The 26,213-nt window shown below is 38.9% G+C and overlaps 1 protein-coding gene across 4 annotated transcripts in view; it reads right to left on the reverse strand.

The window, feature by feature from the left end:
* The window catches only part of SH3D19 (SH3 domain containing 19), an 81,879-nt gene that overhangs the window by 12,789 nt on the left and 42,877 nt on the right, over positions 1 to 26,213 (reverse strand). For 2 of the 4 annotated variants that reach the window (XM_041480108.1, XM_041480109.1), the window contains 9 exons: positions 23,594 to 23,634; positions 22,658 to 22,700; positions 21,279 to 21,426; positions 20,849 to 21,050; positions 19,243 to 20,241; positions 8,281 to 8,388; positions 4,723 to 4,835; positions 2,476 to 2,534; positions 180 to 444 (listed from right to left, as the gene is read on the reverse strand). In XM_041480108.1, the coding sequence (XP_041336042.1) occupies positions 180 to 444; positions 2,476 to 2,534; positions 4,723 to 4,835; positions 8,281 to 8,388; positions 19,243 to 20,241; positions 20,849 to 21,050; positions 21,279 to 21,426; positions 22,658 to 22,700; positions 23,594 to 23,609 (1,953 nt within the window). In that variant the 5' untranslated portion in view covers positions 23,610 to 23,634. The remainder of the gene's footprint in view (positions 1 to 179; positions 445 to 2,475; positions 2,535 to 4,722; positions 4,836 to 8,280; positions 8,389 to 19,242; positions 20,242 to 20,848; positions 21,051 to 21,278; positions 21,427 to 22,657; positions 22,701 to 23,593; positions 23,635 to 26,213) is intronic. The other 2 variants (XM_041480106.1, XM_041480107.1) reach the window with 2 other exon arrangements.

The raw sequence follows: 26,213 nt of genomic DNA on the forward strand, positions 1-26,213 counted from the left end.
CAGGACTTTTTACTATTTATCTACTAGCATTTTCTAGGGAAGATTATGCTGATAGATGCATTTTGAAAGCCACATATTACTAACCTACTTTAATAGTTTTAACTACCTTTTTTTCAACTATTTTAACTAACACTGTTTTATAAAAACAATGTACTCAGACAGAATATCTCAACTCTTACCATATATTTATTGTAGAGAGGATGACCTGGTTTAGGTCTAGGAGGTAATGCTGGATCTGGATTTTTAAAGACTGCACTTTTTGCTCTCTTGGGTCCCAACCTGAACTTGTTGTTTTTTTTATCAGAGGCGATGTCAGAACTAGATCGCGAAAGAACATCCTTCTGGGAGGAGGTCTTGGCTGCAGAGAATTTTGGTGGAGGTGGCCTTCCAGGAACACTTTTAGGTGGGGGAGGTCGAGCAGGTACAATTTTTCCATCCACAGGCCTAAAAATTGTGCAAAACATTAGAGAAATAGGCATATTAATAAGCCTGCCACCTCATCCTAGATACAGAGTGTGCAGTAAGGAAACAAGACTTGTCATGACCTGGGCTGTGCAGTGTGTAGTGTCTGAAGCTTTCCAGCAATACATGAACTCTTCAGATATTGACTGGGACCAGATGATCAAGTCCTTAGACAGATCCTTTGACTACATACTTCCAAGTCTGCTCACCAACAGCCTGCCAGCTTTCTGGGGAGCCCACTAAATAAGCAGGATTTGTTTCAGCAATCCACCTCTGGAAAGAGCTTTCTTTTAACTGCTGCAGGATGCACCTCTGCTATTGGAGAGCCTTTGTGAAAGCTGGTCTTTAGGAATCAACCTAGCTCATTCCTTGGAATGTCACTTACCTGAAGTGACTCTGATGAAACTCGTATCGCACCACTTTGCACACTGCCATCAACAGCAGAATTTACCATTTTTTATGCAACAGATGTCTACCACAGAAAGAAAACAGTGGTGAAAACACTCAAGTTCTCTGGCAATGCTAGAGGTCTCACACTCCTATTAGCAGATGAGCAGTTTCTAAGTTGCTCTAAAAATTAGAGACTAGCAAGTGACAGTAGTAATATTTGCTAGCAATTAATATTACTAGTAATATTCCAAAATTACAGTATCATTTGATTGTTATTGGGATACCTTCAACCAGTTACTGCAAGTTTCTGCTACAACTGGTTTTTTGTTTCATACAATGTCATTCAGCATAATTATTTGCTCATGTACAATCCTCATGGGTCTGCAAAAATTATTAACCCCAACAAATGTACACTGGTGGATCTTTGAAGTATCATTCTAACACATTTTGTGAGTGTCACCCATTACTTGAGAAGACACTAGTGCTCTACTAATGCTCCTGATAAGAGTTCTCTGTTACTATCTGAGTATGGAACAATTTCTAATTGTCAAAAAAATTTTCCACTTCTCTTCATCATCCATCTCTCCCTTTTCTTGGCCTCATCTTAAACTAAGCATTTTTAATATTGACAAAAACAGATATTTCAAGTTAAACTGTTTTAAATCTGTAAACAGACCAACCCACCCCACACATTTTTAAAGCAACTTAACTAAAAAAGATCCTAACAAGAAATTAAGTGAATTATTACTGCTTACTTAAAAAAAAAAATTAAACATCCATTTGAGCAGAAGAGTGAAAGGACAAAATATTTACTGCAGTCCCAGAGACCCTCATAAGAATCAGGAATACTAAACTAATGTGGGGAAGTAACAAGCCAGTAAGGAGCAATAATGAGGTGCTTTCTTGAGGCACATTCTTTCTTGCTAATTAATACTTATTATTATTGGACAGACACATTTCAAGAACAGAAAAATTCTCTTGTCCTAACACAACAGAGCAAACTCATGTTTAAACCCACAGATTTAGATGCAAGCACTGAGATACCCACAGTGGGCTGGCTAGTCATTGCCAGATCTCCATCCACTGTGTCTCTGGCATTGATGGACATGAATTAAAGGCTGGTCCAGTAACTTCTGCCCTTGCAGACATTCCTTCTTTTTGATTCACAAGAATAAAAAACGCCAAGGTTATCACTGATCCTGCACCTGCATGTTTGGTCCAAAGTGTACAGACTAGCCAGTGCTTCTGGGAAGCTGCTGGCCCAGCATCTGCCCTTTTCAGGCTGGCATCATCTGCCACCTCCATTCCTTCACCACCCAAATCCCACCACAAGTGCAAGTGCTGTGGGTGAAAAGGTTAAAGATTCAGAAAGGAATGACTGTCAGCAGCCACTGTACATTAGCTGAAAAGTCAAACAGCTGCTCTCCTGTAATCTCCTTGCTCATACCATACTGTACAAACAAGTATTAAACAGCCACCAACTTGGTCCTGCCTATTTATTAGTGAGCATAGTGCCCAGCCAAGACTACTGAGCTATGGCTGGAGTCAGCAGTGTCTACACTGAGACTATGCAAATTAATTTAGAAACAGCACTTTTAAGGGCTTTTGGAGAACCACACTCACCTTGGGGGTAGTAGAGGCTCTAGCTGAGGCACTCCAGCTTGTTCTGAGGGATCCAACTCCTACAACCATTCAAAAGAAAAAAGATATTTCTTTAAGCCTAAGGAAAATAAAAAAATCTTGTATAAATGATATAATTCTTATATTATATTATATCCTATGGACATGAAAAACAAGAGTTTCTGGAGGTCTGGGAGTAAAGCAGTAAGAATTATGGTGTGATTCTGCTATTTTGAAGTGTTGTTGAACACGGAGGAAAATATGGAGGGCAAATGACTTGATTTACCACCTGAAACACAGCTTAAATTGTGCATTAAATATGACCCAGCCCCTCCTTTCCTACTACATGGCAGTAAGGACTTAAGAGCCAGTTCCAGGAGAGTCATACAAATGTACAATTACACTGCCCACAGGGATTTGCATTATCAACTTGGATTTAACTTCGACACATGGAACACTTTGAACAGGCTTAAAGCAGAAAACATGACATTAATTCAACTCACACAGGACAGTGTCCCTTGCAAACAACATTAGCTCCCATTAAGGAAGGCATCAAAATATGTTTGCTAGAGATCTAACAGACAAATCCCAGTGAATCTTGCTTTGGCAGATTAAGGCATCACTGCTCCCAGCTGCCCATGCTGTCCCTGCCAGAGATTACCCCCGTACAGCAGTCAGAGAGGAGGACATGTACCATGCCTGAAGGGCTTGGACCACAGTGATGGATTAACAAGTGACCATCCTTACTGCCTCCTGCTGCTCGTTTTCATCCCAGTGCCAGAAAGTTCTGCCAGCTCTGCGGAACAAGCACAGCTGCTTCTGGAACAGCATCATAAATCAGAGTGCTGAATCTGGGTTCAAAAGAACCCTTTCTGAACCAGTACTTCTGGACTGGTCTGAAGAGTCTTGTTTACTTAATTAGGTGCTTGAATGTGCCTGAAACTCATAAACAATTTCTGTGATTTTTCTCATCTAGAAAACACCCAGATATATTTTGTGACAAAATCTGACCCTTGATTGAGTCCCCACATTTAATGTTCTGATTAAATGACCCTATTAGAAAGAAAACAACCTGCCACTTTCAGATGAGGATGCTATCCTCATATCAAAAGTTTTCCTCTTCTGTGTGAAAAGGAAGAAATCTGTGCCAACTGCTGCTTATGGTCAACAATTTTTGCTGCTCCTGTTTAATCACTTCCACTGACAAACTATACTAGTTTTAGAAGCACCGATCTTACCTTTCCAAATATAGGATTTCAATGTTCCACTGGATTCAATACAATGTTTTTTTTAAAAGCATCCTATGAAGCTTATACATGCCTGTCACAATAACCTGGATAACACTGTAGAAGTTTTGGAGTTCCACTGCATATAATGTCATTTAATGTCTTGTTTCGTAAATTATTTTTTTCAGCATTATCCAGAAAAGGTGGAACCTCTCTGAACAGCCTTTTCAATGACAACATTTTAATACCCTTTATCTTAACAGCAGAGGTAGCTACAAAGGCATTTGTTGGCAGCATCCATCTAGTAAGGGCCCTTAATTTGATTTGATCTTTTCTGCCTGTGGCTTTTACAAGATTCTCTGCCATTCTTGTCATCAGAAAACTCAGTATTTGTAAATTTTACTGTCATTATCTAGTTTAATTCCCTTCTGAAAATCTGTGTCAAATGTCATTTAGCTACAATGCCTACCATTACTATGTACGTGCCCTGGAGCAAGGAGCAGAACCTTACTTCCCGAAATAGGTGGTTCTACCCAGCAGAAAGAATTAGAAGGAAAGAACTGGAAAAAAAAGCAAGCTTCATTCTTCTACAGAAAAGTTTCCTCTGCCTGCAAATTAGCACAGACACCAAGAGAAATTGTGTGCATGAAGGTAAAAGAATACATTTCTAAAGCACAACACTGACAACGTTTCACCATGTAAGTCCCACTGGACTTTGAGCCACTTTGCAATGCTTTTGACACTCAGTTGTAGAATACTGTGATTTCACATGATGAATACAGAAAATTGAAGACAGATGTGATCAAAGCTCAGTAAAATCACCAGAGTATTTTTCAAAAACTGACAGCAGTCTAAATTACCTAATTAATTAGAGAACAGGATTAAAAGAAAAAAGCCTTATATTTCTGAGTAGTTGTTTTCATCTTCTGGTCCTTCAAACAACTTTACAAATGCATGAGGATCACAAGAGATCTTTTAACCAAAGCAGACAAAGCTGTAATACAGGAAAACAGTTCTAACTTACCCCTTTTTTCACTAGGTCACCACTGCTGGGTTTTCCCACTGTGATACTGGATGTGTTCCCAATAGGCTTTTCAGCAGGAAGTGGTGGAGGGCTATGTGGGTTGTCATTTAAAGCTGTAAAAAACAAAAAGAATCCCAAATTAAAGTCTAATTAATACCCTCCTCATGTGGATCAACAATAGGTAAAGGAATTCACTTTTGTTTGGGGCATTTTTTTGTGCGAATGCAACTTCCTTCCTCAAAGCTGGAGCAGCCAAAGGGAAGAACCACTTAAAGAGCAGTCAAGGGAAAAGGGACATGAGGGGAACATTGTAACTCTGAGGTTGAATTCAGGAGTACTTCCCATCCTGCATAATGGATCTTCACTTTACTCTAATGACACCAGCAAGTCATTTCAGAATTCCAGGGTTTTATCTGCAATATCTGGTGATATAATATTAGACAAGTAGAAGAGTTTCTACCCCTTGGAATGTCAGATTCATTACTGGATACCCTGAAACGCCATCACCACATTTCTAAACTGGCTCACTTTTTTCTTCAGCTGTCAGCTCCTGGAATATCCTTCAGGGTGGAAAACAGCTGAGGGTTATTTCAAGCAACCTTGAAAGATCAGGAGACTTGGATGGAAGAATCTTCAGAAAGGTAAAGGCAAGAAAATAAATTATTGCCTGCTACAAAATTCAGGATGACAGAAAACAGAGATGGAAGTTGCCAGGCAGTCTTTAAGGAGAAAAGCAAGTTTAGGACATGGAAGAGGAAACATTACAGATCTTACTAGGGAAGAGTGATGATGTCCTCATGCTCAATAAAGAATAGAAAACCCTTCTAAATATTTTTTGCTTTCAATTTCTCTTTCCATTTCAATTTGCTTTCAATGTCTCTGCTGTTGAAACCTGGGAAGTATTTGGACAGGTTTTACCAGCATATTTACCAAACATTTTGTCTTTATATACTGGAACCATGTCATCTATTTTACATCTGTTTGTATAACAAGAAAATTAATTTCATAGAAAGAACTACAGACACTTAAGCTCTTCTGACTTCCAGCTAAACTTGGAGTTACATAAAAATATGTGTAGATAGCCTGGACATTTATAGATGGATGACAAAAAAAACCAGGAGAGATGCTATTCAAAACAAACCTTTCAGCTGCTCATTTCACAAAAATTACTCTCAGCAAAGAAACATAGGAAGGAGCAGTGTTGTTTATTTTCAACACCTTTATTGCATTACTATTATGTAAAACACTGCTGTGATGTTTAAAATGGATCAGTTCAATGGATCAGTTCAATTCTCAGGAGAAGCTCACAGTTACTGTGTTGGCAGTGACCAGGCATGGGAGAAAAAAGTTGAGAAGTGCATCACTTTTCTAAGGTACTGCAATGGATGAAAAGTAAAAACAATACCTGGCAGTAATTCCAAAAGAAATCTTTTTTAATCATGTCTTACTGATAAAAAAGCATAAAATATTTATTTACCAATTCCAATCTTGCTATATACACAGATGGCCTAATTTCCTCTCCCTTACTCTATTTAAGGTCAGAATTAAAGGAACTAGAGAAAGCACCAAAACCAAAAAAAAAAAAAAAAAAAATCCCCAAGAACTCTAAGTCAGGTGTTCTTTTCAGTGATTTCTAAGTGTAATAAATGAAGTAGAATTTTGATGCTTCCTTTCTAACCACATCTCAACAAAAATGCTAGTCCTAACTGAAAACTTCACTGGAGTTCAAATTCTTAAGAGTTCTGTCCCCTTTTTGGTAGTGCTGGGTGGGCTGTTTTTAGGGGTTTAAAAAAATTTGTGTTATTTTGTTTTGTTTGTTTACTGGGGCTTTCAGTTTTTCCTGGTTCCTGACAGAATTTATCTCCTCAAAAAACAAGATGGCAAAAGACTGCCCTGTACTGAGCCCCTTTACAATGGAAACCCTACTGTATCCATTTTTACTTTGACCCAGTTTTACTGTTCTCCTCTTTTAACTTTTAACAGGTTACATTTCTACAGCAGCTCCTATTTGACAAAAGGCTTCTCTGCTTTCTTGGAATATGCTTCTGTTCCTCCCTATCCCATTAATCATCTTCCAACCACTGATTCCCATAAGGCAGGCAAGGCAGTCCTTCAGAACCTCCTGCTGTTTGTAGCTAAGTACAGGACTGGCAGTCCTTTGTGGAAATTTCAATTACCACTAGAGAGCAGCAAGAGCCTAGTTATCTGCAAGTTCAAAAGGGTATCCATCTCAAAAAAAAAAAAAAAAAAAAAGGAAAAGAAAAAGAAGTCAGGTCGTTGGTTGGCTTTTTGTTTAATTTTATTTCTAATTGTAATTAAAATTTCCTTTATAGAGCAGAATTATGTCACAGTTTCTTTACACTACTTCATAAACATATTCTTCCAATTGAAAAAAACTTTTCTTTTTAATCAGGTATTAACAGAAAGACTTTTCCTCACAGCTTTATCTTCAGTCTTCTCTGCATTTTTAATCATTTCCACCGCATTTCTTACATATGCGGGGGAAAAGAAAATTGAGTATTTTAACAGTGGGTTGGTGATGGGGGGAGATGGGAAATAATGAGTGAAACTCCTAGGAGAAATACCACCTGGCCACACAGTTACCACAAGCTGACTGTACACCTACTAAATGTGTCAAAACATGATTTTGAAACATGAGTTTTAAGAGCTATCTTTTGACATTTTTCCCTAAGCTCTGAGGATCAAAGATAAGGCCAAACAGAATTCTGCAAGTACCCACTCCAGCATACAAAGACCAACACAAAGACCTTGTGGCTCATTGATAAATTTCCACTTGGAGACACTGTCAGTGTCATTTGTAAGGCTGTATAGGATTAGAGGTGGCAGGCTTTAGGAATACAGTAACTCTCAGAAAACTATAGTCAAGACCCTGACATAAAATAGAACACATACGGTTTTTGCATCCTAGTTCCCACATGCCTTTTTTTATTCCCTCAAACTGCTACCTAAACATTCTTGCTTAAATGGCCACAGATTTCAAAACTAGCAAGGATCAAGGGAACTTTTTGATTTAAACTATGAAAACTATGCTAAACATCGCAACCAAGTGGTATTTGAAGCAAAGTTGAATGCACCAATGTTTTTCTTTTGACAAGGAAGCTTGGGAGCAGCACTAAACCTCAGCTAAGGTCAGCACCAAAGCCAGTTTGGCCAAAGGTTCAGCTCCAGAATATAATTTAGCAGACAAAACAAGCTTGCTTCTGCTGCAGGGGTCTCCTCCAAGTCTTCCTTTCCAGCCTTCAGATCTGCGCCTTACACACCGTTTCACCTCTGATATGCATTGGCTCCATCAGGTTTGAGAGACATCAGACTCAGGGGAAGGAGCCCAGTGAAGCAGCTGGCAGCAGGGAGAGCAGAACACGGCGCTCATCTACCTCTGCCTCCCACCACAGCCCTCAGGCTGGCTCCTCGGACTTGTCAAACCATACCATGGGATTCCCCTGGCAGCTGATATTAGCTACTAAACAGCAAATCAGTTAAGCCCCAACTGAAATGGTTTTCTAACACATTTCTCAGACACTTGGGAGAAGAACTCACGTTTCCCGGGTTTAGCGGGGATTCGGATTACAGTGGGTTTCCGAGCCACAGCTGGTTGAGCCGTCTGTTCCTTGGCAGGTTCACTTTTGGTAAGGAACTGAAACGGATCTAGAAGGAGGAAAAAACCCAACATCTTTAATACTTATTTGCTGAACACAAATCTTACCAAATATTGCTTTCATTATTAAGGGTATTTATATTTCACACTCAATACAGTAATAAAAATAGAGAGATTAGGCTGATGCAACTAGCATATCCAGCTCTTTGTAAGTAACAGCTCTTCTCTGTACATCTGCTTTTATAGCTGATTTAACATAAACATGCTCCAGATACCTTCTGGGATTATATGAGCCACTGAACAAGTGGAACTGCATTGCTTGGTAATAGGGACCTGAAATCAGAATGGCTTTAGGGAAGTGTTTACAAAGCACTTGATCTAATGCACTGACATAGCTGTGAAAACATTCACTGAAAACTTTTAATCAATACAATCTTGTCACAAAGCTAAACAATCAGCACTGCAGCAGATAAAATACCTACTGAAACATACAAAACACTTAAATATTACTGATTACTAAAGGTCCTTGCTGTAGAACAACTAATTCTTTTGAAGATTCTGCATAATTTTGTTGGTTATAAACCTGGTGACATGGAGGAACTGGTTCAGACCAAGCAGAGTTGTGCCTGAGCTCTGCCCCTGCCTATATCACTCATTCCTCTACAAGCCTGCCCAAGAATTCCACTGGTAAGACAGAAGCAATGTTTCCCATGCTTCATTACCTTAAACACTGGTCTCTTATTAACAGGCATGGGAACACAGTCACATGCAGAAGGCAGCTGTAAAAATACTAGTACATAAATAAAGACCAAATTAATGTGTTCTTTCTCAAGTACACCTTCATGTCAAAGAGCAATACTTCTTTCTTCTTAACAACTGCTACTTCTTTGTCAGACATTATCAAATTCTGCAGTAAAATGGCAATGCTTAACAGTATAATAAAAGTGTAGAGTAGAAACTGGAGAAGGACTCTCTGGGTGATAAATCTGACACATATTCATAGCCACAACAACCGAGTCTGATCTCTTCTGCTGGCCTTTTCAGATGTGTAGCTCAATGAGGTGTTATTTATGGAGTGTCATAGTCCAAGAGAAGAAATATGCAGGGCATCTCTTTGAATTCCTCATGACTTTAATAAAAGCACGTCCTTTCCCAAAACTACGGCCACACTTCCTGACAAAATTGGAAAAATCTGTGTTTGATAAAATTTTATCTTCAACACTTAGAAAAAAAATGTCATATGAAGTCATGATTTCTTATGGACAATTTTGAACAATCCAATCCAATCCAAGCAAGACACTATATATCTGTGCCTGGCAATTCACAGAAGATTTAAGAAAGTCCAGAAATGCAGTATTTATTTATGAACAACCTCATGCCCTCCCACATGCACACGACTCGGTGGCCACAGCTCCCCCTTGCCAGTGCATCTGCCATCAGCCCCCTCTGGCAGTGTCCCCAGCTCCTGCTGCCGGCATGCAGCTGTCACAACAGCAGGGACAACATGCCACAGGGCCCATGCATGCTCACCCTGCTCAGATGTCCACCTCCCACCAGCCCCCTGCTTAAGGCTTTCTTCACAGGCAGACCCATCCCGTATGGCTGTGCTGTGTGGATTTGTGCCATGGCCTCTCTTAGAGCCAACCTACAGGTTCCCCAGAAACCACCTGGCTACCTTCAGATCTCATTTTAATCAGGAATCAAGCAAATCAATTCCTTCTGTCAGGCTGCTTGTACAACAGCTGGGAGTGTACATTTAGGTACAGAGGATCATGGCAGGTCAGCAATTTGTCTACAGATAAAGGTATACAGGCTACAGTTAAAAATAAACTCCCTTGCCATCTAGACAAAAGATGACTCCATCACACTGAGCCCAAAGATTTTCACTGCGTCTGGAAATTAGGTACAGGCAACCCACAATGCTTTAGAATGCAAGGGTGAAACAACATTTCGTTCAAGTTATGGACCAGCACATGCGGGTAGAGGGTTCAGGTCTCTTCAGTGAAAGCTGCATCACACCAAGAGTTTTTGTAGAGGACTTCAAAACACAGACCACAAGTGGGGTAGAAGCATTCTGGAAGTACAGTCATTACAAGGAATCAAAATCCCACCATTGGAGCAAGGCTGCAATATTCTTTTACTATTTTATACCTCCATCTGCTAGCTACAATGCTAACACTTGAATTGCATTAAAAAAACCCTGAAGATTTATCAAATCTTAACTTTTGTGCTGGTGTTTAGAGTGACCTTAAGTGCAGCTGAAAAAAACCCCCAAACCCTGAAACTGGGCTTTGCTCTCTCTTTTAGTTATCTAGCAACTCTACATCAGACTTGAGGAGTGACCCTGGGGAGGCAGCAAGGCCTCAAAGCTGCATTTGCCTATAGGGAAGCTGGAGACACAGCTAGACACAGCTCTGCTCTAGGATGAGCAGAGGAAAGGTGAGCAGGGCTAAGTCACGGGCTCCTTGACACAGCATGACCATAAGGAACACTCTGGCACACAGAGCACCTCTCAGGGTAAGGTTCTGCAAAGGTGGAGGAAGTTCTGCATGAAAAACAAGGAAACAATTTTCCAAAGCCTCCATCTTATGAAAATATAGACACTGAGAGAGCAAGCGGTAATGCTCTAAATATCCCAAACAATAACAGTTCTGTAGTCCTGTAAATTTAAAGAAGATTTTAAATTATAAAAAATTGCTGTTTGTCAGCTGTTAATCACTGCTATACATAGAAACAGTTTTCTTGACCATTCAGCAGTTGGCAGAGGTCTCTACATCAATACATCTGACAATTTTTGTCTGAGAAAAGCAATTTCTAAGGCTGAGAAAACCATTTGATGAACGTTAGTTTTCCACTCATTATCTTATGTTCAATTATACTGTTGTCACTTCATAATTAGTTTAAAACTCATTACCTTGTTTGTGTTATTCCACTCCCCAGTGCTGGGCTTGCAGCAGAAATTGGCTGAGAAAATGACTGTGCTGCTTTGTGCAATGGGACTGACAACATATCAAATTTTTATGTTGTTTAACAACAATTGGGCATCATTTGAGCATAATTCATGGAGGTGTGAAAACAGAATTGTTAATGTACTCATTTAAAGCTTCTCAGCTCAAGGAAATTAATCTGCAAGTAATTTTTCATAAGGCAAATCAACAGACTTCTATTGATTTTTTTATTAAAGTTTTACAACAATGCTTAAAATCTGTGACTTCCCTAGTCTCATTTTTCTAGAGCTTCTGTTTCAAAAGGTTATGTGATAACGTATATTACTGTGCTTGTTGGCAGGAAAGACAAATGCAAGCTGTGTATTCAAATAAACCATTCATAATCTCCTTTCTTTTAACAGTTTTGGAGAAACAACCTTCTACCTCCCACTGACATACACCATCCTTGTTTAAAATTAAAAATGAGGTTACAGAAGAAGCAGTAGGTTTTGCCCATGCAAGAAGGATAGCTGGGCATCTTCCTGAAATATTTACTGATAGTCTTTAAGTGAGAGGTGGTAAGATGGTAATAGATACCTCAGCAGCAATAAGGGGAATCTCCAAACAAACACTAAATGGAAGGCTAAAAGCCCAGATAGTACTACCTGTTGTGAAGATGCTCAGTCCTGCAAGAAGTACTCAGCACACATGAGAACAATGGAGTACAAAGGTGTGGATGCTGATATTATACTTGTCACTACAGAAGTATGCAACTGTGTCTACTTTCAAGGTTTAATTAAAAAAAAACAACTAAATCAGCTGGTAAAGGCAAAACTCCCACATTCCCTTCACACAGAACAGTATTATCACCAGAGCCTTCCAGGAACAGAGAACAGGAACAGACCTCATCAACAAATGGTTTTATTAAAACCTAGCCCCGTTTATTAAAACCTAGCCCTGTTCCATAAGCACTCTAGTGTTCATAGAAGCATAATCAACCCATACTTGGGGGAAGATTCTCAGCAACAGGCCCCTCCTAGTAATACAGCCAGAGAGTCAATGGAAACCTGACAGGTAACACCTCAAAGAAAGGAGCTCGTGCTCAAGAAACACTGTGAAATGTCAGAAGTCTGATGTTCATTCAGACATTTTAAACCTCAACCTATTTACAACAATAAAGAGATGTATTAGACAGGTATGGTATCTAAATTCCAGCATCAGTGATTTTACCAATCTGCCTTCCACGGTATTTTTCATCAAGAAAATTAACAGTTCGCTGTTTTCAGAAATGGATTTCTGACACAGAGAGAATAATATGGACTACACCACCTTTCACAAAATATGCAATTTGCAGCTCCCTCTGCACAGAACACTGTCATGATCTGGCCATGACTAACTTTTCAGAGACTGGAAAATTAAAAAAAAAAAAAAAAGAAAAAAGGAAAAAAAGAGAGACACAATGGAATGCATGCTCTTTCAGCATCTGATCTGTGCCCAGCCTGAAAGTAAGTTCAGGTGACACTCAGGCTTCTTGGTATTCTCTTAATGCTAGGAGACTAGACCAGCTCATTCAAATAAAAGGAAAACAGTTTCATTTGGTAGGAGACTTAGTACTGCTTCAGTCTTAAAACTGGAGGAGAGGCAAGCAAATCTGCTTCGCAGAAAGAGCCTAGCCATCAGTGTGACAAAGGTGCACAAAGACCAAGAACTACATAGTTTTGTATTCTCTGTAAAGTATAGAAAAAAATTGTCAAGACATGCCACAGAAGATTTTACTTAAATGTACTTGCTGAAAATGCAAGCTGTCCTTAACTGAGCAATGACATCTCATCCATGTAGTCAGAAAGCTAGAGAGCAGATAAAATAATTCTACTATTAGAATAGCAAAACTTCTTGGACTTTTGTAACACTTAATGGCAATAAAAGCATTCATGGGGTAGAAAATGACACACGTACTACTTGTACATACAGAGATATAGATGGACCTCTTCTGAGCTTTTTCCTCTCTTGAAGTGGGGGAATGCCCACACTTTGCACCTGTGTGTATCTAAAAGCATAACCATTTGGTTCATTTTTCATCTGTACTAGTAAAGGTGATGGAAATTACACTGCCTTTGGCACAAAAATACTGCACATACCAGCATGAGCTATTATGGCAGAATTTGGAGGCTACTCCTCTCCCACGGATCTAGTTTGCTAGTTGAAGTAAGACCAGGATAGTTCAGAGAACAAGAGGCTTCAGGAGGTCTCAGATCAAACCTCCTGCCCAGAACAGGTCAGCTGTGAGGGCATGTTGCTAGAAATTGGTTGTGTAAACTGGTCTGACTTCAAAAATTAGACGCCGGAGGGTATTTGGACATACAATGGGTGACCAAGAAAATATACCCCCAAATTGCCTTGAAGATTAAGAAAGACAGCCTTGTCTGTTCCTGCCAGGTGAATGAATTATTTCCTATTGCCAGGAGATTGAAGTGCCCCAAAACAGGCAAGCTGGAAATTTCCAAAACAGGTAATGGAAAGCAGTCAGACATACAAAATCTTTTTTTTTTTTTAATTGAAAATGTGAAGGACATGGTAATTTATGACATTGTTTAAAATATCTATCTACGCTCTTGCGTAGAAGAATCTCACATGCTTTCAGAAAAAAAAAAAAGGGAGTTTTTAATAAACATTTTCTTTTAAATAAGCATTTTGTTGTTCTTTGACAAACTTTGCGAACAAAGGATATCGGCATTTTAAATATTGTAAAATAAACAGATTTAATTATCAGAGAAGACAGATCTTATTAAGAACATTATTACTTGTGTGTTACTTCACAGCATCTATAGATCTGGAACTCAAACCAAATTAATTTGCATTTGACAACCTAAAGGGCTCATCTATTACGTAGCTATGATTTAAAAACCTTATTTGTTTCCTGAGCCTAGATATAAGGCCCTCTCCTGTACCAACTTTCAAGGTCCTTGAAGGCTCCAATTTATATCCACTAAGCAAGCACCTGTAGTGACTGAAGAGTTAATGGATGCTTGTTATCACTCTTCCTGGAGACTGTCAACCTTGCAGCACAACCAACAGGACACAGTACAGCCCCCAGTCTCCAAAAGCAGCACGTTCTCAGATAAAACTGTTTTTACAGGGTTTTATGCCAAAGAGCAGATTAAAATGGATGAGACAGCTCATTCTTTTCTGGGGTGATAATTTGTCAGTAAGTAAAAAAGGAGACAGGTGTCTTGAAAATAACCACAATAAGAGTCATCAGAAACACTGCTGAACCTTGAGAAAAGCTGCATTATTTTGATGATCTGTCTGGACTAATCTACCAGTTAGAAGTATTTCCTTTTTTTTTTTTTTTTTCTTTTTTCTTGTTTTCTTTTCCATCCTGAGGAAGCAATTAAAATCAAGCAGCTGGGCAATATCCCCATAGCAGACAAATCTGGAGTTACTCAAGCAGCAGTTTTTCTGAATTGTCTATAATGTCATACAAATGCCACCATTCACGCCACAAGAAGCAACAATACATATAAATGAATAGCAGCATTGCTTTAGTTGGATATTTTCTCTCAGCAGAGACAGAAATGAACCTTTATAATACGATTAAGTAGTTAGACAGACAGACAGACAGACAAGACAATTAAGAAATGCAGTAGTCTCACTACTGAAGGTAATGAAGATATCAATATGAGAGCTGTCTCCTGCTGGCAAGGTAAGGCAGTCTCTGAACTACTTTTCAAAGCACCTGGTTTAAATTGAGTTCTGCTATGTCAGGCACAGAGCAATCAGTGAATTATATGCTGTTCCAGAGAGAAGAAGAGCTCTCCACATGTGAAAAGGAATAAAAATATTGCAGCAATATCACCTCCAAGTTGTAATTTAAATGTGTGCTCCAAATACACCATAACCTGATCTTCTTTGTCCAAAACGTATATTCTCATAACTTTTAGCAAGCAGGCACACTACTCAGACATAGCAACTAATACAAGTTAGAGGTAAAAAATGTGAGTCTTCTGAAGCTGTGATTTTTACACAGTTAAGCTTGCACTAGGATTTAATTTGCAAGCCTTGTATAAATGGGTGAGAACTGAGCCCACCTGACAGATTACCAAAACTTTTAACCACCAGGAACTGCACAAGTTCCTGTTACCAGCCATAAAAGAAATGCAGAAATAACCCAGATGATCCAAAATACCAAAACTATCATCAAAGCATTAGAACCAAAAGGTGTAGAGTCCCAAACACATGCCTTCACATTCTAAATGACTCACTTAAATAGAAGTAATTTCATGAGGATACAAATTGAACATTAGCCTTTGAGTCCAAAATTATGGCACTTAAAACTGTTTTAGCTGATGACAATGCAGTTCTACAGATTTTGTCATTCCTGACTTCTCCCTCCTAGCACTTCCCTTGGGCCAGCATCGTGAGTTGGCTGCAAGATTCTGTCACAGTTCACCTCTGGATTTTGAAGCTTCCAAAGCTTCCATAGACTTCAAGTTGGAGTGGATGCTGAAAGCTTTAAAAGAAATCTCCGTATCCAGAGTCTCTATTTGCACCTGAATGATTCCCATCTTCATGCAGGCTGGACAAGGATAAAATTACTGATTTTTGGATAAGGGTGAACTCACTCAAGTAATAGCTGTGTTGCTGGAGATGCTGTCAAACACTGACAAAACTCACAGGATTGCTTGAGGTAAACTTGAATCATTCAGCTAGTTTTGGCAGTTGAACTACCAGTTAAACACTGACACTTAGACAGGTGAAACTAAAGTGGTTTGCTGCCAACACTGTTATCTTAGCACATACACAGTATTCAAATATCTTTCACTTACTGTGGCGGTGGTAGCTGATGAATAGAGGAAGCTGATGTCTTACATCAGCCACCTAAACTGCTGTGGATACTCTGTTTTGCCTATTTCACCTTTTCATTCATATGCTCATTTCAACTTTTGCCTTCTGTGCCCTCCTCATCACGCAGTCACTGAACCCTTCCCCTTGCTCCTTTGACAGCAGGAGCCAGCAGCAGCAGGGATTGACCCCTGCAGTTCTGTTCACATTGGCCTCACGCAGCTGTGCTGCACCAGACAAAATGAAGCTCTGGTAACACTGCAATATGCAATGTAATGCTGCTCTCTGACAAACAAGATGCTGGTGCATGGCTTCCAATGCCACTGCATAAAAGCCTTCCTCCTTTCCTGGGGTTGCCATAACAACAAGCAGAGCGCTGTCATTTTGCTAAGTAATGACAATGACAAATATCTAAGAAATGCAAAGGTCTGGGGAACTGGGAGCAAGATTAGAGCTTCTCTTCCTGCCTTCACAAAACATTTTACCATGGATTCATCTTGCAAATCCCTAAGCTGTTCCTATGGGAACATGAGAAATAGCTAGTGTTAGTGCTCTGTGTTGCCTCATTTTCAGAGAGCCAGTGTTGTTCTTGTGGACGCTCTGTCAGGACACTGCAGAGTATTAGTTATCCAGGGTACAGGATATGATCTTGAGCTCAAAAATGCCAGCAGAAATCTGGAATTAGTCCTAATTTTGCAGTGTAATAAAGTGGTAATGCTGCCATACCTTTTTTCTTTAGCAGACATGAAGGGATTGCAACACAGGTGAATTAATAAAATCACGGGTGGGTGACTTAAGAAGTCAGGAAACTATTCTATGAATAATTCCTCTGTTAACCACCAGGATGAAAAGCATTTTCTTCTTAATTAAATGAAGAATAACATGTAGGGCACCAACCAGAAAGAGTAAGAACAACACTCTTATCACTTCATCATGAAAGCTGTTTTTCTCAGGTGATTTTCCTTTGTGATCACTCAGCCTCTGATTTAATGGAAGAATTAAGGTTTTATATTTTTTCTAGGCTGTGGGCAAGTCTGTCTTTTAATGTACATAGCTAAAACATGATTTTCCTTTTTATACATTTTCAAAATGTAAATATTCTCTTTTCTTGCCTACTACTTAGAACAGGTACATTTTCCTTCTATTTGCTACCTCTATTAATCAAAAGAAAATGACTGAAACTACAAAACTTTTACCCTGAATGGCTTTTCCTCTAAGACCCTCCACATGTACAGTGTCTATTCCACGACTCCAGTCTCCAGACACAATAATCATGCCTCTGTTCCTTAGACACCATCAGCCATATATTTTCTTGACATAAGTACAAAATACCTCTCCAGTCACCCTGTACTACTGCCTCCTTTCAGTTTTGGTGACATTTTTGCCATGTTCCTGGAATCTGTCGGCCCAAGAAAAAATGGACTTGTTGAAATATTCACCTCTCCTGCAGGATCTTTTATTGCCTTATTCTCGTTGCTTACTTAAGTTCTCCTGAGAACTGTATGTCTGTATACACCAATCTTAACAATTTAAAACTTCAAGAGAACTTTCTACATCTGCCTTGGGGCTTTTATGACAATAGAGAGGAGAAACAATAAGAAATTGGAACTTCATCTGACAATATAATTCACAAACTGTGAAGAAATTGCATTTGATAATAATCATTAATATTGATTTACCATGACAACTACACAGCATCTACACCTCTCTTTTGTGAAAGTTAAGATGATAAATGATGTGTGGTGGGCTAACCCTGACTGGATGTCAGGTGCCCCCCAAAGCTACTCTATCACTCCACTACTCCAATGAACAGGGAGAGAAAATGTAACAAAAGGCTCTTGGGTCAAGATAAGAGCAGGGAGAGATCACTCACCAGCTGCCATCATGGCAAAACAGATTTGTCTTGGGGAAACATTACTTGACTTTATTACCAGTCAAATCAGAGAAGGGTAATGAGAAATAAATCCAAATCTTAACAACACCTACTCCCACCCCTCCCTTCTTTCCAGTCTCAGCTCCACTTGCAATTTTCTCATCTCCTCCCTGAAGCAGCACAGGGTGATGAAAACAGGGGCCGTGGTCAGTTCATCACATGTTGTCTCTGCCACTCCTTCCTCTTCAGTGGAGGACTTCCCACACTCTTCCCCTACTCATGGGATCAGCATGGGATCCCTCCCACCCTGTCAGACATGGGGGAAGCTTCTGGCAGCTTCTCAGAAAAGGCACCTGTAGCCCCCCCAATATCAAACTCTGCCCACACAAACCTAATAGATGAGGCTAATTAAAAAAAACCTGGAAGTCATAGCCACTTCCTTAAACGAGCCTTTTGTATGACACACCCTCTGCTTTAAAATAGAACTCTCCCTGGATTGCAATGGGGCTCTCTTAATATTCAGACATACTGAATATTAAGAGGGCAAAACCTATTGCTATAAAATGTAATGAAAGCCCAACACCCACCTGTGTCTTAAACTACCTAAAAACAGCACTAAAAAAATTGACCCCAAGTGTCTAATAGTATCAAACAATGTTTAAGAGAGGAATGTAGTTTTAGTAATTGATCTGTCCACATGCATTAATTATTTTCATTTATTAAAAAAACTATGAAGCTGAAACAGTGTGATAAGAATGCTGTCACATGACAAGGCCAGACAGAAAGATAGGACAGAGAAAATAAGTAGGCATTGGTGAGATGGACAGACCACCCAGTATGTTTGATCATGAGTGTTCCTATATGCCACAAACACTGCTCCTTCTTCAGATGACTAGGTTTCTACCACAGAACTTGAGGCACTCACATAAATTAGTCACATTAGGTGGTCAGAGATATGCGGTCTCAAGTTCCCCAGAAAGAGCTGTTACACATTCAGGAGGTGACATCTAGCATATAAGATCAACTCTTTTATCATTATTTTAGTAATCACATAATATATCCAGCAGAGAAGTTCTGAGATATATATAGCCTTGAAACCTCCTAGGTCTTAAAATCCATGTAATTTTACAGTGATCTTGGCATAACAGAAAGCCAAAAGTTTCTTGCACACACATAAACCCCAACAAGACAGGTAGATGTAATTCACGCAGGATACACCTGCAAAGAATAACCATAGTGACAGTTTTAAAAACTTTTCTTACCTGCTGCTGCTTCAGAACTGATGCTATCTTTAACTACACAGGCTGGACTCAGGGGCAAAACATCATCATCAAAACTGATCAGATCTCCTTCCACATCTAATTTATTTTGCAAAGCAGGTGCTGAGGAGTTGGCTGTAGGGGACAATTCCCCCAGAGACTTTAAAACCTTGTCTTGGGCAGATACAGAAGGCCGTGGAGGAGCAGCAACAGGTTTTAGTGAGGCCAAAGAAAGGGCAGGATTTTCTGAGTAACATGACTTTTTAGGAACAAGAGGCCTTGGAGCAGGAACAGGAAATCTCTTTTGTCCATCGCTGTTTTCTGCAACTGATCCACACCTTACATCAAGAAAATCACTACTGCTACTTTTAACAAGGCTGGGTTTTGGCTTCTTTGGCAGTTCAGGTTTGGTTACAACACTGCTCCCAACTATTTCAGGCTGAGGCTGCAATTCCTTGGAAGCTGTTGATTTGCTTTCGGTCCATGCATCCCACTCTTCTGAAACTCTGCCTAGCCCTGGCTTTGGAGCAATCACCGGCTTCTTCGTGGCAACAGATCTTGGAACAAATGAACGAGGGGCAATTTCTGGCTTTTTTGATAATCCTGAGGTATCACTAGTGCCTTGGGATTCAAATACTTTGATCCTTGAAACAATATTATTTTGGCTCCTTTCTGTACTCATGCTGTCCATCACTAAGTGATTGTCTAGTAAGCTGTCTTCATCTAGAAGAGGTGACTGCTGAATTGCAGGTTGCTGCTGTTTTGCATTAGACTGGTTCACTTCTTCTCCACTGTCTATCTTACTTTCAGTACTTTTGACCACAGGTCTGAGATTGCTTCTTGATCTTGGCTTTGGCACAGGACATATCACAGCATTGGGATTTTCTTGGCTCCTCTGACCTTCAGGATTTTCAAAGACTATTAAAGGATTCTCATTTTCTGCAGGAGACTTACTCAGAAGAGTTGCAGGAGGCCTAGGAGGTTTAAGAGGACTCTGCCCTGCTAACAGAAAATAAAAGGTTTTACTTATCTGTTCCAGAACATTTAATTTGTGTTATTTTTTGACTGCCATCAGGATGGTAAACATGATGGCTTTCATTGAGAACTCTGCTAGTGCTTGTAAAAATACAGTTCTGTTCCTAAAAAGATAAATGGAAAAATATACAAACTTTAGGAATAAGCTGAACATCGCTGAAATGCATGATATCTACAAGTTGACTTCAAAAGCTCCTGTTAACTTGCAGCATTGAGAGGCATGCAAACAAAATCTATACCAAAGAAGAGTACAGCAGCTTCCCCAACTTGGTTAGCACACTTTTCAGTCTAAATGTATGAAGTGCTGCTATTTTGATAAGATATCCGAGCTCCTACGGCCCCAATGTTCTGATTGTCATTTTGGCCGAATTGAACAAAACTTTCAAGATTTAATGATACTCTGAATGCAATAGCAGCTTTTCAGAAGAAAGGATTTTTACAGAAATTTACAGTAGTAATAATTCACAGAAATTTAACTGTTATTCATATTAAATGCTGCACAGACCAACAATAAAGTGCATCTTCAGAAGACAGAGTAAGAATTTCACCACAGAGAAATCCAAAACAGCCTCACCTCGACAGCCTGCAGATTCCCAGCGTGGAGGCACACTAGTTTTTACATTACTTCCTGGCAAATGGCTGATTAGCTCCTCTGGAAAGTCAGTTTGTGTTGCAGAAGTAGTGGTATGTCTAGGAGCAGCAGCATTATTGTTATTTGTGGTATTGACTTGCACTTGATTGATTTCTTTTATCACCTGCTCGTACGATGGCGGAAGCTACAAAATAGAGAGATAAATATTAAGGTACATCCAGATATGATACTTTAAAAAAATTAGCATATGAATTAAAAAATACTAAATTAACATATACAGAGGAAAAGAACACTGTCATAGTCTTCTATTCAATGTGATGAAAGTTTGAGCAAGCAAAGATTGTTCTTGTCTAACCTAATGAGCTTTTTACCTTTGTAAATCAAACAGTGCCTCATGTAAATTCATGCTCACCTCAGCTGGAAGATGCTCATTTCTCCTCCACTGAGCATGAGATGAAGCAGAAGGGAATCCTAATCCTTGAGGAGTGACAGGACTTGCACCTGGAAACCAGGAGGATGCCCGGAGGGGTTCAGCAGCAACTATTGTAATTTCAGGACGCCTGGAAATGGAGGCAAAGGGGAATAATTACCTAAACATTTACAAATAATTATTTTAAAGTATAACAGCCCAAGTTTTTCCTGGAACAGGAAATAAAAATATCTCAGGTCTTTTTGATTTAACTAAAGGTGTTTTTCCATGATTTCAAAGCAACTTACCTGACCTTTCTAACAAACACTTAGGCTTCCATTCAAAGCTCCTAATTAAATGCCTTAGCCAAAAAGTAGGTTTACTGGCTTCAGTGAAATAATTTAAATGCTTAAAGTCCTTAAACACAAGTGTAACTCAATCAGATGGCAGAAGTCTTAGTCTTCACAGGATAATGAGAAGTAATCATGTGTTTGCCCGTAGCCAGCTACAATCTGAAAACAGCAGGGCGGTTAAAACTGCTTCTTGGCTGGATACCGAAAAACTCGTCTATCCTCAGACCTCAAGGGAAACCTCCCAGGGTGCTGAAGTGGGGCAAAGCAAGCCCCACAAGGCCTTTGGGACAGGGCCTATCTGCTAACATCACCCAGTACTACAGAGACTTCCATCACAGCGAAGGACCCACAGGTTTATATCCTGGTTTATCACTGTACCTGCTCTTTCAGAGCATCAGCTGCAGGGCTGGCCTGTGCTCCCAGGCCATGGTCCCTGCAGCACCACTGATCCATCCAGAATCTCACAAAACGTCCACTTTGAAAAGGGACTTTTGTGAGCAGATAAAGCATCTGCTTACAGAAGCTTCTGTCTGCTGACAGAAATAAAGCTGCAGAAGCATAACTTCTAAAACTATTTTAAAACAATTTAAAAAAAGAAGGGTACAGTTCCTTCACATCTAAAATAATGGCAGACTCAGTTCACCAGCCATCCAGGTTGGTGACCTCCTTTCTCAATATCCTTTGAGAAACTGAAAGGAGGCATAAAAGTGCGCTTATTTTCGTTGTGAAGTGATCCCGTACATAGATGTCAGGAAAATAAAACAGCTCTGCAGAGGTTTGATGGTTGGTTGCATTCTCCTTTTGAGGACACATACAAAAGTTGATGAGAGAACTCCTCAAACTCTTAACCTATCATGCTTAAAAATCAAAGTATTTCTATTTTTTTCCAAGTCTACTCTATAAACATACTAAGGATAGAGACAAGGCAAAAAATAAACTAGAGGAGAAAGCCATAAAAAGTAATACTGCGACAAAATCTAACAAGTTTTACAGTAACACCTGATTGCAATATAAATAAGAGCATCATACCTTCTATCCCTCTGTTGATCACTATGGCTAGAGGTCCGAGAAGCTATTTAAAGAAAGGAAAGAAAAGTTTTGAAGAGGTTAAAATATACTGCCACAGCAATATGAATATAATAGCAGAGCCCTTACCAATACACTATCAATGAAATGCAGAACATAGAGCATCAGATCCTAAATCCCAGATTTTAAGACTGGCCAAGGTTAAAAAAAAATATTTGTACTAAATATAAGAAGTTTTAAAAATAGTCAGAGTGGAGTTTCATAATCATTTAAAGTCTCTCTATGTCCAAGTTACCACCAAGACAGATGGTCCTTTCCCCTGTCTTCTTCATTTCCACACCTTCCTATATTCTGCATTGTGGGGACCCAAGAGCTGAAACTTCTTTTCCTTTCATTAAAATGATACATGGATTAAACAAAAGGAAGTGTTAAACATATCAGGCTTTTCATTTTGATGGATAATTTCTGAGATGTGCTCTTCAATCTTACTTAATGTCTCTTTCTGTTTGTTTTATAGAAGGGAAAAGTACTAAGGCACAGAACCTAAAAAGATATTTCACTCTCCTTCATGTAAAAAGAAAATACTAAATGTTCCTAGCTAGATATTTGCTAAAGTTTAAATCACTTGTGGATTAAGAGTCAGAAACTTTTTTTTCCAAACCACATGTTTTAAGTTACATAAAATAAGCAAATCCTGACCTCTTAATTTTTCTGATTTTGCCATATTTACATTCAAATATTTTTTTTCAATGGCCACATTGCATTTTCGTTTGGATTTCTTTAGAGAGAAAAACAAATTATCCAAGGAAAAAAATTTTTGCACAGCAAGTGCAATTTAAGGGAGTGGTAGCATCTTATTGTGCAACATCACAGCATCATTAGCCAAAATCAGCAAAGCATACTTGATTGGAGAGTTGCAGAGTGTTGTGTCAGACATACCTCTTCGACAGGGCATTTTGGATGTGCACTATTCATGAGTGCTAGAGGAAAAAAAGAAGGGGTTACAGAAGACAAAGAGGAGGTAAAGGAGAACAAACCAAGGCTTCAGAGTGCCAGAAGCCATGATCAAACGGGTTAGTCATGCAAGGATAGTGCATGTGCCAGTGTTGTAAAGGGGTAACTGTTATGTCTATTCACAACACTATTTATTTCACTTTTTTATTTCCTAAAAAATGAAAATAAAAGTACATTTTACTTCTAGTCGCATGCCAATTTTAACAGTGGCTGTTTAGAAGCTTTTCTTGCAATAAATTAACCGTGAAGAATAAAACTGAACATGGAAATGTCCACTGTATGGCTCAACAAATAAACACAGTGGGAATGTGGAGAGGGAAATCAAATCTCTTTGAATGCTTTTTCTAGTTTAAAATTGTCCTTTATTTGGGTCTGCCTTTTCTCCCCTTCAAAAATAATAATTTACACTGAGGACCTGATACAGATGCAAAGAAGTTGGGATCCCCTACCACAGAGGTACAGGCAGGCAGGTTGGTCCCAGCAAGAGGCATACCTCAAATTATTTCACATCTAAATCAGTTCTGTAAAAACTGACTAAGTAAATAAACACCTCACGTTCACTTCCCTCTTCAGAGATCTCAGCATAGCACTGATCTAACACACACGCTAGAGGAAAAAACCCCAAAACCAATCAAATCCAAGATTACTTTTGCAAAGATGATGGAAGAAAGTGTCTTTTTGGTAAATGTGGTCAATACATCTGCTTGGGGTATAGCCCAATTCCAATGATAAAGGCAGGAGAAGCAAAAGCTAATTAATGGGGAAGGTAAAACTGAATTAATAAACCTGTCACCTCACTTCACTATCCCTTAATTTCTGGATAAATTATACAAGCCCTTTCTTCCTGTGAGACTCTAAATGTGCTTCTATTTATCAAAGTTATTAAACAGGAAAAACCTAAAAAAAGCCTGAAAGACCTTTTTCCTTTCTTAACATAGGCAAAAAAAATCCAGTGAGGTATCTATGTAATCTATCAAGCTCCAAAATTCAAGTAAACAAATCAACTCTCTTGAAAACAACACATTTGAAATATTTATATAAAAATAACTTTCCTAGCCGATATATAAATATATAAACACGTCTCCTTAAAAGGACTAATGCCCAAGCCATCATACATATCTTCAGAATGTACTCATTTTTCTGGAAAAAAATATCTCTCAAGTATCAATGGAATCAAGTTACTTCCATGCGTATAAACATTTAATATAAACATTTATTTTTTAATGACACTGACAAAGGCCTTCTCTTCTGTCAACATCTCCTCTACTTTTGCTGTCATATTATTTTACAACCATACTTTTAGAACATATTTTGTTTTGGAAGCTCTTGAGAGGACTTAAATCCACAGTAGAAACAGAGATAAAAGCTACTGCAACTTATGCTCTCAGGTGTTTCACAAATGCTAGGGAAAAAAAAAAATAAAAACTTTCTAAATAATCCTCGTCCCCAGACTCACACAGCTTTTATTCCTTCACTATTTTTTAAGATATTAATTTTAATTAAAAAGTGCATGAAAAAATACATGAATTGTTAAAATATAGTATATACCTGACTTAAAAAAAAACCACAAGAAACAAACGTGCAGCCATTTTTCTAGCCTTGTGGTCTTTTGAGCCTTTAAGTCCATTCTTCTTTCCCTTTGGGGATTGTCTTGAAAAAGCATACTATTAATTTTTCCATCAGAAAAATAAAGATTTCAAATTAGGACAGTTTTCAGATTTTAAAAACCTCTCTTCCATCAGGGGAGTCAATGGAAATGTATTTCAGCGCTGCTTTATACACTGACAACTGAAAACAGTTGGTTTCTCAGCTTTAACAATAAGAAATGCTCAGGGTGAGAATCACTAACATTTCCAGAAGCTCATGCTTAGAGGTATGTAAGTAAAACAAGCAAAGTAGCTTCAGAAGGGGAAGGAGAGGAAAATATCAGTGCATGAAAACCTCACTTTTTGATCTTAAAACTTTATTGGTCTTGTGAGGGGAAAAAAAATCACATCAACTCATACCATTGTCAGTATGGTTTATTTCTATTAGTGTCAATGAGGCACTTTATTGGCCAGTGTCAATGCATCTAAATGGCATCTAAATGTGTTTAACCTTTTACAGAATAAAGTGTTAATGGTAATACTGTAAATAGAGGGCAGATCAGTGACTTACAGATTCCTCTTTTGTACATAGTTCTTAGAAGAACTATTTAGTGGTCTTTTTCCTATTCTTTTTAAACATGTGGAGGCAGAGGGTATCCTATTTGTGCTGCACACTTATGTTTCAAATTTTTTCTCGACTGTTTCTTCCCAGGGCCCTACTTTTCAAGCGTACTTAATATGTAATTTGTATTTTAAAAACATACATATGGTGCAGGGGGCATTTTAAGATTTGGGATTGAAATGCCTGTGTAAGTACAACCACTATGACATCTCAAACCCATAAACTTCGATGCTACAGACAAGCTGGTGGCAACAGAAGTCTGACATGTAGATTTGAGCCTTTAGAAGACAGCTGGGCTAGAAATTAGTCTTTTGGGAAACCTTTTAAGGCAACTGAA

This window comes from Pyrgilauda ruficollis, unplaced genomic scaffold, assembly GCF_017590135.1.
Source record: "Pyrgilauda ruficollis isolate IOZ18807 unplaced genomic scaffold, ASM1759013v1 scaffold5, whole genome shotgun sequence".
NCBI classification, from domain to species: Eukaryota; Metazoa; Chordata; class Aves; order Passeriformes; family Passeridae; genus Pyrgilauda; species Pyrgilauda ruficollis.